General features: G+C 36.6%; 1 protein-coding gene across 15 annotated transcripts in view; it reads right to left on the reverse strand.

Moving 5' to 3' along the window:
• KIDINS220 (kinase D interacting substrate 220) overlaps nt 1–18,462 on the reverse strand; it is a 99,443-nt gene that overhangs the window by 73,374 nt on the left and 7,607 nt on the right. For 10 of the 15 annotated variants that reach the window (XM_032866800.1, XM_032866798.1, XM_032866794.1 and 7 more), the window contains exons 3-7: nt 11,227–11,325; nt 10,340–10,438; nt 5,548–5,646; nt 4,489–4,590; nt 1,546–1,644 (exon numbers count right to left, since the gene is read on the reverse strand). In XM_032866800.1, the coding sequence (XP_032722691.1) occupies nt 1,546–1,644; nt 4,489–4,590; nt 5,548–5,646; nt 10,340–10,438; nt 11,227–11,325 (498 nt within the window). The remainder of the gene's footprint in view (nt 1–1,545; nt 1,645–4,488; nt 4,591–5,547; nt 5,647–10,339; nt 10,439–11,226; nt 11,326–18,462) is intronic. The other 5 variants (XM_032866801.1, XM_032866799.1, XM_032866796.1 and 2 more) reach the window with 1 other exon arrangement.

The raw sequence follows: 18,462 nt of genomic DNA on the forward strand, positions 1-18,462 counted from the left end.
TTTTTTTCTCTCTCTCTCCCCCTCTGCCCCTCCTCTGCTTGCATGCTCTCTCTAAAATAAATAAAATCTTTTAAAAAAAAAAAAAAAGCTACACATCTAATTTATAACAATAAATCACCCAAGAGAAGAACCTGACTCATTACCAAAAGAAGTATTAAAGTCTCTTCCTAAGAAACTGATCTACGTTGAGATGTCATATAGTTTTCTTATTGAAATATCCCAGTCATTAGATCAGCCCCCCAAACTGAGTCATAATTCTCTGACATATTAAAATAATATAACCTTTTAAAATCCTGAGAGAGTCAAAAATCATAGAAATAAGCCACTTATCCTCTTGATAAACTGTCCAGAAAAAAGGAAAGTGAAAGGTATGAATTTCATGGCTATCTAAAAATCATACTCCTCCTCCAGACAACACTAAAAATATTATATACTCCATAAAGGTCAGCAATTAGGAGCTGACCAAATAGGAGGAACAGCTGATATTAAGCCAAGTGTGATTCAGAGTCCACTTTTGTTACAATGCAGCCAGAGGTCTGGTAGTACCCTAACTCAATACTTCATGATCCATCTCACCTAATATTTAATTTTACAAAGAATACTCTGTATTAATAATTTCTTATGCATAGGGGCGCCTGGGTGGCTCAGTGGGTTAAGCCGCTGCCTTCGGCTCAGGTCATGATCTCAGAGTCCTGGGATCGAGCCCCGCATCGGGCTCTCTGCTCAGCAGGGAGCCTGCTTCCTCCTCTCTCTCTGCCTGCCTCTCTGCCTGCTTGTGATCTCTCTCTGTCAAATAAATAAATAAAATCTTTAAAAATAATAATAATAATAATAATAATTTCTTATGCATAAATATCATTTCCTTTAACTATACTTTTACAAGTTCAAGGGAAAAGCCATCCGCTAGGCTTCTCCAGTACCAGCACATCTGGCACAGGGCTGCGTGCACAGTGCGTGCTCAATAAGGAATTAGTAACTGCTACTTGGTAGGATGCAGTGAACCAATTTTTAAGCTTCCTAGGTTTTGACTGCTGATTTTTGAAAATTTTAATTATCTATTGGAGAGGAAAATAAGTCACAGCTAAAAATATCCAAAAAATTACAATATTATTTTAAAATCTTAAGGAAACAGTATTTTCACTTGATCTTAGCCAAAAGACCAAGAAGCGATTTAAGGAAAAGGTATTTTAACAGAGCATAACTTTTTCCCATAATTAATAGTATTTCAAACTATTTGATTTAAGGAGTATTTCAATACTGATTCAATCAATAGTAAGATGACTGTAAGATATTCTTTATAGTTTTAGCCTCCCAAAATTTACATGCACTAGCAATAGATCCTTAAAAGCATATATTTATAGTACATACTATCTAGAACATAATATATTTTTCAGGATAATAGAAAGAAAATGCTTGTTTTTCTAAGTATCACTTAAGAACTTTAGGGAAAATGTTCTAGACATATACTAAGAAAGAATATTCTCTCCCTTAAAACTAAAAACATATCTCTATTATGAGGGTTTATTAAATAGAAAAGATACTTACAGCTCCTTCTTGATCAACATCAGCTCCCATGGCCAATAAATGTTTAACACACTCCAAATGACCCTTCCGTGCAGCCCAAACAAGAGGGGTAGTTCCATACTACAAAAATACAATTAAAAATGTAAAATTATTATCAGAACTATGGTAAAAGAAACTTTCTCAACATAAATTCAATAAAAATCATATTGAGTATTCTCAAATTACTGTTTTTACAAATTATAACTTTAATCCTAGATAAGTCATATTTTCCCCAGTTTTTTTCTCCTGAAGCGATGATTAACCAGTATATGAAACTTCTTTTAACCAACTTTAGCTTTTATAATTAGTGGCAATTTTTCCATCATAAAGTCATACAGCCTCTAATCTTCAACAAGCTTTCATTGCTTCCTGCACCTTGTGAAATAAATTTAAAGTCCAACAGTCTGACTACAGGCAAAAACATTAAGAACCAAATGACAAATATAATTCTAACTACTTTACATGGGTTAACTCATGTAATCCTCATCATAAGAATAAGGATAATTTGAAATATCACATTTTGACAGACAGCAAATGATGCCCTGAGAAATTAATTACAGGCTTAAAGTCACAAAGGTACCAAGAGGTAGAGTAAGACCCATGACCCCAACAGGCCTGCTTCAGTCTGTGCTCTTAACAACCACTCCCAAATCAGCCTCTAAACTTGACAAAATAAACTTCCCTAGAAACTGCACTTAAAAGCACCTTCGCCTGGAATGTGATCCAAAAAACATGAGAGAATGCACTTTATGCATAAAAGCAATGTTGTGTCTTTGGGAAGTCTGCCAATCAAGAGATGTATGAATACCCATGGTGATCTTTAACTACATGAGACTACAGACTGAAATAAACATGTAATAAATGCCTCCTTTCTGTAACAGCTTTAACAAAACTTTCTATGCTGATGGAAATGCTCTCTAATTCTGCACTGGCCAATACAGTAGCCACTGGTCTCATATGGCTGTTGAGCACTTGAAATGTGGCAAGCATGACCAAGGAACTTTGTTTTTCTATCTTCTGTGTTTAGTACAGATACAGAGTGCTGCACACAGTAGGTACTAAACTTTTCTCGAAATGTCAGAGTGACAGACTAGGTAGCATAATACCTGATTCTGGAGGGGACGTGAAGGCCAGGTCACATAAAGCATTTTTCAGTAGGCCAGAAAGAGAAATCAAAGATTTCACCATCATACTAAAGTGTCAAATCAGAAACATCAACAGAGAGAACCATATCCACTTTGGACATAAAATAAAACCTCACTAATCTGAAAGAAAAGACAGCCAATCTTGATGAGCACAGGTGTTGTATATTGTGATGAATCACTGAATTCTACTCCTGAAACCAACATTGCATTGTATGTTAACTAACTAGAATTTAAACAAGAATGTGAAAAGAAAAAAAAAAAAAAGAAGAAGAAGACAGCCATTCTGGATTAACAAACAGTCCCAAATACAGTATTTTTTTTTTTTAAGATTTTATTTATTTGACAGACAGAGATCACAAGTAGGCAGAGAAGCAGGCAGAGAGAGAGGAGGAAGCAGGCTCCTCGTTGAGCAGAGAGCCCGATTCAGGGATCGATCCCAGGACCCTGGGATCATGACCTGAGCCGAAGGCAGAGGCTTTAAACCACTGAGCCACCCAGGCGCTCCCAAATACAGTATTTTTAAATGCCATGTTATAAATATTTGTAATAGTCTCTTTACAGTCCTTGTTAACCTATTATTTTAGGTAATGCTTTTTTTTTTAAATGAGCATAGCCTACATAAAGTATATAAAATACCTCAATCTAGGGGCACCTGGGTATCTCAGTTGGTTAACCACCTAACTTTGGCTCAGGTCATGATCTCAGCGTCCTGGGACTGAGCCCTGTGGGTGAGGCTCGATGGGAGTCTGCTTCTTCCTCTTCCTCTGCCCCTCCCCCACCACCACTTTCAAATACATAAAATCTAAAATATAAATAAATAAAATAAAAAACATCTATCTTAAATGTACTACTTGGGTTTTCTACATATGTATATATCCACACAAGCACCAACCAGATTAACGTAAGGATGATTCCCAACATTCCCATCAGATTAAGCAATATTATTTTACTTAAATTTATGCCAAGAATATATTCCAATTATCAAAAATGTCTTATTATTGGCTATTTTCCTATATTTCACTGAACTGTTATTAATTTGAAAAGATTACAGTTACCCACAGTGTGTCAAGTTCTAATTATATACTCATTAAGTGTTTAGGATGAATATTAAGGATTTAAAAAGTGAATAGAACAAAATTCTGGGAGATTTTCTGAAGCGAATAGAAATGAGCTCAGTGTGAAGGACAAACAGAAAGTAAAACAGATGAGGAAGAGAGGCTCTCCACACTGAAAGAGCACATGCAAAGGCATGAAGGGCTAAAGCCAGCTGAATCCAGGCTCCCACATCCTTCGGCAATCTAGCAGCAAAGCAGTTTTAGGGTTCAGAAGGCAGGAGAAAGGGCAGAAAGGGAGCCAAGGGCTGTCTTCACACATCATACCAGGGATTGATGTCTCCAGCCTTTTGAGCATGAGATAGAACTAAACTTGAATTTCAGAAAGATCAATCTAGCAAGCATCCAGAGAAAGCAGCTACCTTCCTCCTGAAGGTAGGAATAAGAGTTACAAGAGAAAACTTCAAATAATGAAAATAGATGGAATCTTCCCTATTCTCCAGAGAATGATGAATGTGATGTTTAAAAAAAAAAAAAAAAAAAAGGAGGGACACCCAGTAGTTAATACGTGTAAGGGATCCACCCATCTGTCTATATAAAATACATTAATGTGTATCAGTAGAAGATTAGCCAGCACAGTCTCATGAGATCACATGAAAAACCTTGCATTTAGACACACTGAGTGCACATAATGCGGACTGGAACCTGGAAAGATCCTGCCAACCTACCTTATCAGAGCAGTTGACTTTAGCCCCATTTTGCAGCAAAAGATGCACTATATCTGCATGGCCTCTCCCTGCTGCCCAAATGATTGGGTAAACACTGTACTGCTGGGAGACAGGTAGGGGGAAGTAGGCACACAGAACAGGAGATGAGGAGGGAAGATGCAAGGGAGGGAGGGAAAGAAAAATCTTTTAGGTGGATATTTACAACAAACATTTGCTAAGAAAAGTAAGTAATAAAGGGAGTAACACAAAGTAATATTTTTAAAAATTAAGTTACAGATCATTCTGCACTTTAAAAAAACGTAATACTCATAAGACATAATCAGCTAATAAGATGCACTCAACCTTAAATATATATATATTATGAACACATTTATTTTTACAGATTAATACATTTAATATGATTATCTAGCCAACAGGAAAGACTAGTAAGAGAAAGGTACAATATAATCCTTCCATTAACTTACGTAATCCTTCTATTAACCTGAATTAAGTTTCTCCTTTTTTCAGCTTTATTGAGTACAACTGACAAATAAAATCACAAGATATTTAAAGTTTACAACATGATTATCTGACATATGTATACAGTATAAAAGGATATCCCCTATCAAAAGGATAATCTCTCAACCTGCCGTCTGAGATCGATTCTCAAGCAGAGTAGTAACGCATGTATTATCATGTAAAGAGATGTAGAGAAAAATGGCATGGATATTTGGTAAACACCCCTTTTCCTTAAATAAGTTTAGAGTAAGAATGCATACCCACAGAAAACAGGCAATATGACATAGAGATTTCAAAATCTCCTTCTGAAAGGTTATATAGTTATAATTAACATTTAAGCTCTAAGAGTTACTGTTTTGCTGATAAAAACTGAGAAAGAAGCTTATCTTGAGAAAAAAAATTCTCACTGTGATTTGAAATCATATCCTGCATTATTATTTTTAATAAGATCTAGCTAATTTCTATCTAATATCTAATATGGTTATAAAATATAACCAGCCTTAAGTATTGCCTAAGAGAACTTACCACTTATATTAGAGTGAAATTTTTGTAAACGCTTACCAAACCAGTGACACTCGGATTGGCACCATGAGAAAGAAGCAACTCCACCACGTCAGTACGGCCTTTATAACATGCCCACATAAGTGCTGTCCATCCTCCCTAAAGACAAAAGAGTTGGGGGAAGAGAAAACTTTTTATCATTTTGTGCCAAGCACAAAAATGCCATTAATGAAGTTCCTTCTTTGAATATTTCTATATAAAACCATTGTGTATTAAGACACTACTATGTAGTTTTTAAATCCCAAACTCCCCAAATACACAATAGTATCTGAAATAAGTCAAATCTCTTAATTCCACAAGTGATTACTCCAAATTTTGACTATATCATGGAAACTAAAATAGAGACCATTCATGTTAGATTTTTCAAATTTCCAAGATTTATTTTGGCTGTTTAAAAATTTTTTCTTTGAAACACTTTCTATGTCCCTAGATATTCTTGCATGAGTCTAGATTTTTTTTCAAGAGAGGATTTCTAGCAATTATATTCAACTCCTGCATTTAAACACATCCTATAAATCCCAGACCAGTACAGCACGTCTGCTAAAAAAGAGAGGATGCTGAGGCAGACATCTGCAGATCACGATTTCCAGGGTGAATTCACCAAGTGTGAATGATCAGCATGATATTTTATTTTCTAAACTACAGGAGCAATTTTCTTTTCTTTTTTATTTTAAGTAATTTTCTCTTCAGCTATAATGCAATTCAGTAAAAAAGAGCAATGTCATCAAATTATATGAAGAAATAAATGTTTTGATTTTTTTTTAAACCAGCATTTAAATCCACATTCCTTTTTGACAATATAAATCACTTAATCGGGACGCCTGGGTGGCTCAGTTGGTTAAGCAGCTGCCTTCGGCTCAGGTCATGATCCCAGCGTCCTGGGATCGAGTCCCACATCGGGCTCCTTGCTCGGCGGGGAGCCTGCTTCTCTCTCTGCCTCTGCCTGCCTCTCTGTCTGCCTGTGCTCGCTCTCTTTCCCTCTCTCTCTGACAAATAAATAAATAAAATCTTAAAAAAAAATAAAAAAAATAAAAAAAATAAAAATAAATCACTTAATCCTTCTCCGTCTCTTTCATCATCACTAAAAAGGAGATTAAAAAAATACTTGTCCTGATCTGAAAAAGGCACAACTATAGAAAGAGAAAACAGATCAGTGGTCCCCAATGGTTTAGAAGTGGGTAGAGGCGACAATTATAAAGAAGCAGGTGGGAGTGCCGCTGAGGGGTGGAACCGCTCCGTACAGAACGTGGCGGGAGACCTAAGACATTATGCGCTTGTCAAAAGCCACAGAGCTATACACCATAGGAGTGAACTTAACTGTATGCAAATGTAAAAATCAACCATAATACGGAAAGAAAAAATTGAATACAGACTGGGCCAAATGCATCTAACTATATCATAAATGAATCACATAATCACAGAACTACTTAGATGCTAACCCTAGGTAACTTTGGAAAGCAGTATTTTGACTGGATACTGTAATGTTAAAGAAAGAACTGAACACAAACACTGTACTTAGTAGGTAAATCTGCTTCAGAGTATTGATTAGCAATTCTGGAACTGCTTTATTTGTATACTAAAGTTAAACAAATAAGTAAATATGTTGTGTAGATAATAGAGCCCGATTTCTCACCATCAGAAAAGAGTTACAAATTAAGGAAAGGGAAAAGGTGATAACAAATTGGTTTGGCAGTATCAACCTGGTCTCTTTAAAAAAAAATACACACACAAATACAGAAATAGATGCATGTATATGCAGGAGTTAGTATACAGACATGTATTTTCTATGTCTAACCATTGAGAAAGACTACAGGTAGTGACACCCCCGTAACAATAAGCTCACCTAACACCTAAACCAAGATACTGGTTTCTCAATACCATTTTCCAAAAAAAGAAACCATGGTTCCTTGGAAAACTGATTGATTCCAGAGCTGATAATTAGGAAAATAAGACAGAAAAAATACAAGATAAACCTGGGCCTGAAGTGTGTGATGCCAGAAAATAAGGAAGGGCTTTAAAAAAAGGATAGGGCAGGACATCTCAAAAGGGCACAGAAGCTCCCAATGGCCAAAGCTGGAACAACCCGAGCAGAAAAGTAAGCACAGAACTAAATTATAACCCAAATAATAAAATAAATCTTCATCAGAGTACATGTATCTATAGATATCTAACATACAGATCCATAGAGACATGGAAAGAGAAAGAACTCTTCATCACAGAAGAATTCGAATTAATCAATGTATAGGGAATGAGGGAAGTAGAAAAATCACCATTATAACACCACAGTAATAACTCTGCATGCAAGATATATGGTAGATGTTAAAACAAGTGAAAGTTCAATCAAAAGCAGGACATCTGTATAGTTTCAAAGTATCTTCTCCAAAATGCTTAGTAATTACAAAGGGGGAAATAGTAAGCTTACAGTGAAGAAATCTGGCAGCTACTACCTTAACCAAGAGATCAAGGTTAACATCACCAGTGACAGGCCTGCTATTATGTACCTACATGTGGACGCTGAGAAGAGAACACCATCTCTGTGCTATCCTATCCAGCAGACCATAATCTCAACCTAATTGTGAGAAACATCAAACAATCTAAATTGAGAGACACCCTAAAAATGCCAGAGGAGGGGTCCCTGGGTGGCTCAGGTCATGATCTTAGGGTCCTGGGATCAAGTCCCACATCGGGCTCCCTGCTCAGTGGACAGTCTGCTTCTCCCACTCCCTGTGCCCCTCCCCCCGCTTTCATGCATGCACTCCTCTCTCTCTAATAAGTAAAATCTAAATAAAATAAAATTAAATTAAAAAGTAAAGAATAAAAAATAAAAATGCCAAAGGAGTAATCTTCAAAAGGGTTAAGGTCATCAAAGACTAGGAAAGGCTGACAATTTATTTAGGTCAAATTATAGAGCTTGGCATTTGTTATAAAGTCTTACATACACCAACATTTTAATCTTTAAAATGCCTGCCCAGAATTGTTTGAATATCATGCTTTCCTTTTAATTTGTATAATGTCACCCTATGCAAGAATCTAGGAGAAAACTATACCCGAATTTGCAAAATGAAAAGATTAGAATTTAATACCTTTAGTTTAGCACCCACAAAGGTCCTCTTAAGAAAAAATCCTTACATGAAAAAAAAATTCCCACTAGACTTCGAGATGTTATATCCTGGTTCTTCCTGGACCCAAAGACAACCCCTGGTGGTCACTCTCCTCTCCTGCACAGGTCCCAGGGACTCTGCCTTCCCTCACAGCTCAGCCATTACTACCACCCACCCAATCCTATGAGGTTAGGGTCCCTCAACACTAACTATTCAGGGAGACACAGCCCTCAGTTTCCCCAATTTTGGTGTTTTAAAGCCAAACATAAAGACTCCATAAATATGTTAAAAGATGCTGTGGTAATTACTTAGGGGAAATAAACATATTAGAAACTAAAAAAGCTTAAGATCATTTTGTACAAATCTTATTAAGTTTGACACATTCATAATGTGTACTTTATGGTTCCTAACTCCCTATTAATACATGTGGAAAAGCAATAGAGAAAAACCTTTGGAGTAAGGCAGACCTGGGTTCAACACTCAGCCTGACTGCTCTGGGCAAAGGGTACTTCTTTCAGTTTCAATTTCCTGAACTATATGCGCTGAGAACAAGATGAATCCCTAGCCCAGAGGACTGTTCTGAGAAGTCAGCTAACCACAGAGAAGCTAAAAAGCACGTAAAGAGACCAGGCATAGAATAGGCACTTAATATTAATTCACCTAATTAACTGGTTTGGTGCCTTTAATAAAATATTGAGAACCAGGTAACCCCCCCCCCACTTCCCTTCTACTTTATATACCAGTAAGATGAGAACACCACATTTTATTCTCACCTGCCACACCGACCCATCCTCTGCCTAGGTTACTGACATGATGATCTTTTCTCCCTCAACTTTTATAGCAATATACTTCAACTTCTTTTCAGAAATAAGTAGGATATAAATGGTCTGTATTTTCCTATAAAATAAGTATACCACCTACTTCATTCAGTTTGAGAATACATACAAGATTATAGAGGGAAGCACATTGTGTAAATTATAATAGTAAGTATAAGATGGTAGAACACTGCAGCTTCTTACAAACTCAGACTGCCTGCACTTCATAAAGCATTATCAGCGGAGTAGTACGCATTTTATACATCAAGGCAGATCAATTCCTTCCTCTCTTCCACTGTTAAAATTAAGCTTGGAAAAGGCTGAACATTTTGTAGAAAAAATGAGCCGGAAATGATCTCTTTCTTCATCTTTACGTTTAAGGAGATGCCAGAAACACATAAGAACTAAGATAATTAAGAATCATTTCTTGTTAAACCTGTAATGTGTATAGATGGCATGTCTGAACACAATCACATTTTTAAAATAGATTTATAAATATTACCTGAAAGTTATAACTTTAAACAACTGAAAATATTTTTTAAACTATACTGTCCCTCTTAAAGTTCCTCTTAAAGGAAACCATTCTCTCATAAAGTTTTAAAACATTGGTACATTGAAAGCTAATGAGTTGTTTTTAATAATATTTCTGAATTTTAAACTCTGAAACAAACTGAGAATGATGACTAAGAGTATTCTAAAAGATGATCATCATATCACCTGGGTTTTCACACATTCTTGTGAGTCGTCAATGCACAGCCCCAAAACCTAAAAGCATTATTATAATAGAACCTCACACACAAAAATACAATGTTCCAGACATATCTATTACGTAAGATTCCAGCTAACTGAACAACATATCATAACTGGCATACATACCATGTCGCGGTGCTCCAGGTTGACCCCACATTTAAGCAGTTCCTCCACGATGTGCACGTGCCCTTCCTTTGATGCCGATATAAGCGCTGTCCAGTTATCCTTGAACACACAGTCACCAATGTCACCATTTCAATACCAAAAATAACAATCCAAAGTGAGGAACACTAAATTCAGGCTTACGTACCAAATGATCATACCAAACGGACATGATCGGGCCCACTCTGAACCACTCTAAAATAACACTGCAGCACGGGCTCTGTTAAGAACGTCTCTGTGCATCAGGCCGCGGAGCCCAAGCGCTTGGGCAGTCTTTTCACGGCCCGTCTAATCACGTACTGCGTTTTTTTAAAAAAAGAAAAGATGACTACCGAAACCTTAAAGCTAATCCTTGTGGCTGGCAACCACTACTATAAATTGAAATAAAGAGGCTGTCATCAGATTTAAGAGCACGTTCCCTGGCTATCAAACTAAGGTGATCCCATATGATAAATTTAGAAACTACGTGGTAAAGAAAAAACTACTGCCCTTGATTTTTAAAGAAAGGCCACAAGTACCCAAGCATATGTCCTCCTATTCAGCCAGAGCCATCTATACTTACAAAACATGAAGAGCTGAAACTTTTCATTTAAAGTAAAAATGTCTTATTTCTTTTCATTTTTATCATGTTCAGTTAGCCAGCATATAGTAAAAAAATAATAATAATAAAAATAAAAATTTCTCTCCTGCATCACCCCTTTAAAAACTGACTTAGTATATTATTAGGCAAAGTTAAGCTAGATCTGAAAGAGTAACTGTAATCTACTAATTCTGAGTCACTTCTTAAAAACAAAGAACAAAGTTAAGGAAAAGAAAAAGACAACAAATAAGTAGATTATTTTAATATATACCAAATCTTCCAGATTGCAATTAGCTCCATTCTTAATTAATTCTTTCACTATTTCCAGATTGCCTTGCTCAGCAGCTATCATCAGTGGGGTCTGGCCACACTAGAGAATAAAAAAGACACACAGGGCTTTATGGAACACCGCAGTTAGATAGACCGCACTTATGTTTTCACAACAGTATGTTAAATGTTGTTTACAGAATTTCTTAAATTTAGAAACACCTTTGAAATCTTTTCAGTCTCCTAATAATATAGAAGTCAAAGAGAAAACGAAATTTTTTTTAAAGATTTTATTTATTTGTCAGAGAGAGAGCATAGGCAGGAGGAGCAGCAGGCAGAGGGAGAAGCAGGTTCCCCGCTGAGCAGGGAGCCCAATGTGGGACTCCGTCCCAGAACCCTGGCATCATGACCTGAGCAGAAGGCAGACACTTAACCGACTGAACAACCCAGGCGTCCCTGAAACAGACAGCAGTAGTAGTCTGGTTTTGGCACTACAATTTCATTCAAAATAAGTAAAACATGAACACTAGGCTCTGAAAAGTAGCTACTACAATGTGATCTTAGCAAATCTATGGTAACCAAATTTTCTAACAATACCAGATAGAATATGATATAGAATGTGATTTTAACTGTATAGGGGCGCCTGGGTGGCTCAGTGGTTAAAGCCTCTGCCTTCGGCTCAGGTCATGATCTCAGGGTCCTGGGATCGAGTCCCGCATCGGGCTCTCTGCTCAGCAGGGAGCCTGCCTCCTCCTCCTCTCTCTTTCTGCCTGCCTCTCTGCCTACTTGTGATCTGTCAAATTAAAAAAAAAAAAAATCTAACTGTATATATAAGATGTTCATCAGAGCAAGAGGCAGGAAAATAAAACAATAAACAGAAACAATACAGGTGTTATATATAATATGTATATCGTTTTTTAAGATCTCCCTTAAAACCTTAACTCAAACTAAAGCTTCTTCTCATTACACCACGATTGCCCAGCCTGGGTGCCTAGAATGAGCCACAGAAGTAAGAGACAGTAATTCCTGAGCTCTGAGACAGTGCGGCAGGGCCTGGGCGGCCAGGTCCTGGGATGGGTTCCCTCCAGCAGCAAGACTCACCTACCCCAAGTACGATACACACATGGTCATCTTCCATAAGTGCCGCCGATGAAACAGAGGAGGAGCACTGGGTGATAGTACTGAAAGTGTTAAAACATACTAAGGTATATAAGACAAAATGTACACCAAAAATTAAGTTCAATTAGACAAATTATTCTTTTAAGCATCTACTTACTATGTGTTTATCAGTGTAGGGGAAAATATCTGTGATTTTTTAAAATGCTAATATGGCATCGTTTCTCTGCATAAAATCCTCGGGGTTTTCTATTGCTCTTTTGGATCAGAACCAAAATACTTAAGAGTGGCCATGGCAGGACTACCTTATAACTTACTCTGTGCCATTCCCTCCTCACCAACATACCCTTAAACTCTTTCCCACTTCTGGACCCTCACACAAAGTTTTCCCTCTGTCTCACCCAATTAACTACCACCTATCTTTCAGCTCTTGGGTCAAACATCAACCCCTCAAGGAACCTTAACTAACGCACTCTAATTTTCTTTACTATACTAATCCTCGTTTGTAATTACTTTTATTTATGTGATTAGTAACTGATCATTGTCCATTTCTCCTAGAGGCTCTGAGGGTGAAAAGCATGTCTGTTTTATTTAATACTGTATTTCTTAAAAAAGAGAGGCAAACTGAGAAAAAGACTCCAAAATATAGAGAACAAGGGCGCCTGAGTGGCTCAGTCATTAAATGTCTGCCTTCAGCTCAAGTCATGATCCCAGTGTTCTGGGATCAAGCCTGGGATCAGACTCCCTGCTCAGCTGGAAGCCTGCTTCTCCCTCTCCCACTCCCCCTGCTTGTGTTTCCTCTCTCGCTGTTGTCTCTCTCTCTCTAATAAATAAATAAATAAAATCTTTTAAAAAAATAAAATAAAATAAAGAGAACAAATTGATGGTTTACAGAGGGTAGATGAGTGGGGGATGGGCTAAACAGGTGATGGGGATTAAGGAGCGCACTTGCCATGAGCCCAGGGTATTGTATGGAAGTGCTGAATCACTAAATTGTACACCTGAAAATAATATCACACTGTACGGAAAAAACCAACATAAGTGTAGATGCAAAAATAATACATAATAATAATATTGTATCGCCAGTGCGAAGGACAGTGACTGTCACACAGGTGCTCAAATACTAGTTAAGTAAATGAGCAAGTAAAGTCTCAAAGAATTAAAAAATCTGTCAGTGGCAACATACAAAAAAAGCAAATTATAATAACTGACAAAATAAAACAGAGGCTATTATAAGAGTAATACAGGTAAAGAGTTAAACACAGATACTCCTTTAAACAAAGTACAAAAATAAACAGATTAAATACAGACATTCTTATATAACAATGGATACTAAATTATATGTCATTCAACCAAGGTCATTATGGAATGAGGTATTATGCACAAATAGATTTTCCAGATGAAAAAGTTTATCCCTTAAACATTAAATTTGATTATATATTGTATGATAACCATTATTTTCAAAAGCAATGCACATATTACTTACTACTTGTTGAACAGATTACCTTAAACATCATGTTCACAACTGAGTCATAATTACAGACATCAATTATTACATCAAGCTTGCCTCTGCCAGCTCTAACACCTCTCTGACAAACCTTCTATAGCATCCTTCTCCCTTCTAATCACCTGAGATAAGAAATGACGTAACTAAGTCATCAGTATAATACATAAATTAAAGCCAATTATTCTGAATCCATGGCCCTAAGGATGTATGAATTTTATATTAGAGTTTTCAGATTAGTAATTGCAGAGACTCAGAAGCTTTCTGTTTACTTTCTGGGGTCACAGTCACATTTCAGATTGTTCAACAGAGACAGGTGCTTCTAGAACTATAAGGGAAAAAAATAACACAAATGTGCATAAATACCTATAACTCAAATAAGAAAGATGGTATAAATCTGGTAACTAGAAACAAGCCAGACAAAAGACCTGAGTAGTTATCAGTTTCCTTGCAAAAACTAAATATTAGTTGTCTCTCCAGTAACCAGAATGATGGGATTTTGTTTAGGGGATTTTGTTTAGCAATGTGCTCAGCTAAAAACAAACAAACAAACAAACAAAAAACCCACATTGTTCAGCTTCCCTTGCAGTTGGAAATAATCCCATGATACGCTCTAGCCAAGTCCCCAGGACAGCTCAGTAGTTAGACTAGCTCAACCAGCACATCTTTTTCCTTCTTCTTACCCCATATGCAACGCTGGAGTTATAGCAAGACGGCAGATAGGCAGTGACCAGCATGCAGTGAGGAGTGGAGCGATGGGCAGAAAGAGCCTGAGAAGAAATCCTGAAGCTATCCTATCAGCATTGGAATGCTTCCTCCAGTTTGTCATCATATGAGAAAACTCAGACCTTACTTTGATTAAGACACTGTTTTAGGAGCTATTACATGCAGTCCAAGGAATTCTCAACTGATATACCTTTTACAGCTACACTAATCAAAGAGATAAGTAATTTTCAAAAAAGGTTACCATGAAGTTTTATTAGATTCTCAAAGATAGAAGAAAAGTTACCTTATAAGCTAGGTCTTATAACAAAACATTTATTTATTCTATTAATTCTTGCTTAACCAATCTGATAACTATACTTGCGGAGACAGAGTACTTAAAAACAGCCATGACAACTTTATTCTTCCACTTCAAAATGAATCACTAAAGGCCCCTTCCATACCTAATCCCACACATCCCAGTAAACCCCAAGTCCACTGCTTCCCAAAATACACAGAACCACGTAACTGATTTAACCCCTATTTTATAAAAATCTCAAGCCAAAACACATTAAAGATTTTTTTTTAAAGATTTTTTATTTATTTGTCAGAGACAGAGGGAGAGAGAGCGAGCACAGGCAGACAGAGGCAGAGGGAGAAGCAGGCTCCCTGCCAAGCAAGGAGCCTGATGTGGGACTTGATCCCAGGACGCTGGGATCATGACCTGAACCGAAGGCAGCCGCTTAACCAACTGAGCCACCCAGGCGTCCCTCAAGCCAAAACACATTAAATAAATACTGCACCAACCAAAGATCCCCCAACAGGTCTCATACTTATCTCAGCTTCCCAGAAGACTACAATGCAAAAATATTTCCTATTCAGCATCTCTTTGCTCTTCCCAAGTCCTAGGCAGTCCTACTTCTCTTTATTCAGATGTCCTAGACCTCATTAACCAAGACCCTTGGCAGCATATATACTTCTTCTAATAATTGTACTGAAACTAAAACATTTTTAAATTCTCCTTTGAAGTTTCCCTCAGAGCCTATTTCTAAGCACATAACAAAGTGCACCCCTTGAATTTTAAGTCCCACTTCATCTTCCTAGGAGAATACTGTCCAACCTCAGCACCATAATCTTGAACCAAGAAGAGCTGAGAGTAACTTTGTTTTTTTTTTTGAGGAGAGGAAAGGAGAGGAGAGGGGAAAAAGGAAAGGAAAGGAAAGTAGAGAGACAAAGGGCAAAGATCCATTATCATCAAGAATATTCACAGGCCAAGAGCTACCTAGTTTACAAATAAAGCAGAGAGAAAAGAAGGCAAGAAATTAGCATTTACTGATGGCAGCCAACTGTATGCTAAAACACAGTATGGCAATTTTCCCCACATTATTTTATTTTATTGATGTAATCTTTAAGAGACTTTTTCAAGATTGATAAAACACATTAATATAAATTAATTAAATACTTTAAAGGGCAAGAAAGAAAAAAATCCATACAACTTTACAGAATTCTAAAAAATTTACATTTTATCTGTAGCTATAGACGCAAAATACCAAAAAAGGCCTTGAGAAAGCTACTTTCTCTCCAACCCTCACACTGAGCCATAACTAAACAATCCAGGTTGTTTCCAATCACTATTTTAAAACTCCAATTTCAACCAATGCAATACTAAACTTAAATATAAATACCATTAAAATCAGGGGTGCTGGGGTGCCTGGGTGGCTCACTGGGTTAAAGCCTCTGCTTTCGGCTCAGGTCACGATCCCAGGTCCTAGGATCGAGCCCCACATTGGGCTCTCTGCTCAGCGGGGAGCCTGCTTCCCTTCCTCTCTCTCTACCTGCCTCTCTGCCTACGTGTGATCTCTGTCTGTCAAACAAATAAATAAAATCTGTAAAAAAAAAAAAAAAAAAAAGTTTAAAAAAAAAATCAGGGGTGCCTGGGTGGCTCATTCAGTTAAGCAGCTGACTCTTGATTTCACCTCAGGTCATGATCTCAGGGTTGTGAGATCGAGCCCCAAATCAGGCTCCACACTTGTCTGCTTGAGATGATCCCTCTCCCTCTGCACCTCCCTCCTCTTGTGTGCTCTCTAAATAAATAAATAAATATTAAAATTTTTAAAAATAAATACTATCAGTATCAGTTAAATGTTAATAAAACAACTACTCTTGTAAGCAGCTCTTTATAACAACAATCTCCAGCTACAAATTTTCTCTCTTATTTATGTAGAACAATTATTGACAACACATAATCACAGAAGAGTTACCTAACCAAAACATACTGTGCTCTAACCAAAACATACAGGAACATATAGGAACACTGAAAATATCGGCACATCATTAGATGAACTTATTCTGAAAATGCAAAGAATGGCAATAGAGCATAAACAGATTACAGTCTGAAATAGAACAGAGTTCAAATTTGGGTTCTACCAGACAGTATCTGGAATAGGAAGCTAAGGAATTAAGCCATTTACCTGTAAATCAAGATAAATAACAGCACTATTCTTTATAGAGTTGCTATGCAAATTAAAGGAGCTGATTCAATAAAATCATTAACTCTCATAAGGTTATCTCAATAACAAATTGTGCTATGCATTAACAAAATTCTACGTTAAGATTTCTTTATGACAGTTAATGTTTAATGAAATCAGGTACCCTATGTCAAAATAATAATCATAATCATAAGTAATAACTGCTGATTCCACAACTTTAAAAACATTTGCAATATTTGCATATTCGTGTTCATAGCAGCACTATTCACAATAGACAATAGAAAGAAAAAACCCAAATGTCCATCAATAGATAAATGCATAAGCAAAATTCAATGGAATAGTATTCAGCTTTAAAAAGGAAAGAAATCAGGATGTGTGGGTGGCTCAGTCGGTTAAGTGTCTACCTTTGGCTCAGGTCATGATCCCATGGGATCAAGTCCCGTATCAGGCTCCCTGCTACTCCCTCTGCTTCTGCCCTCCTCACTGCTCCTTTGTTGTTTTTTCCCTCTCTCTCTCACATAAATAAAATAAAATCTTTTAAAAAATAAAATTAAAAAATAAGAAGGAAAGAAATCTTGTCATATGCCACAACATGATTGAACTTTAAGGATATTATGCTAAGTGAAATCAGCCATCACAAAGACAAATATTGTATGATTCCACTTTTATGAAGTACTGAGAGGAGTCAAACTCCTAGGAACAGAAAGTGGAAGAGCAGTTACCTGGGGCTGGCGAGAGAAAGAACTAGGCAGGTGCTATTTTATAGGTATGGAGTTTTAGATTTGAAGTTCTGGAGATATTTCACAACATTATGCACCAGTTGCATGAATGAACACAAATGAAATGGTTCAGATGATAAATTTTATGTTTTTTCCCCACAGCAAAAAAAATGAAACTCTTTACATGTCTGCATACACAGACACATATATGTATACACATACAGACATATATATATATGTATCACTCCTCATTCACCTTATCCACTGGCAAAAAAAATTATGTTACATTGAAAATACAGTTTTAAGAAAGTTTTGGGGTTTTAAGTTTATTCATTCACTCATTCATGCATTCATTTATTTTTAAGTAAGCTCTGCACCCAATGTGAGGCTCAAACTCACAATCACAAGATAAACAGTCACATGCTCTTCAAGCTGAGACAGTCAGATGCCCCTAAAGTTTCATTTTTCTTAAATTTTTAAAATACAAACTTTGACACTTAAAAATTTCATACAAAAAGTTTCTTAGTCCATAAAATGCTGTACTATGGTGCTTCATGATAAAATACAGTCAACAGCTTACTTAATCGTTGAATAGAAATACCTACTAGAAGTTAATGAAAATGGTAAATATATACTTCCCTATCTTGTTAAACAAAACACATGACCTATTTAACTGTCTTAAAGATGTAGGCTCTTTAAAATCCCTAAGT

The sequence above is a fragment of the Lontra canadensis genome, unplaced genomic scaffold, assembly GCF_010015895.1.
Source record: "Lontra canadensis isolate GAN:19392208 unplaced genomic scaffold, GSC_riverotter_1.0 scaffold32, whole genome shotgun sequence".
NCBI lineage: Eukaryota > Metazoa > Chordata > Mammalia > Carnivora > Mustelidae > Lontra > Lontra canadensis.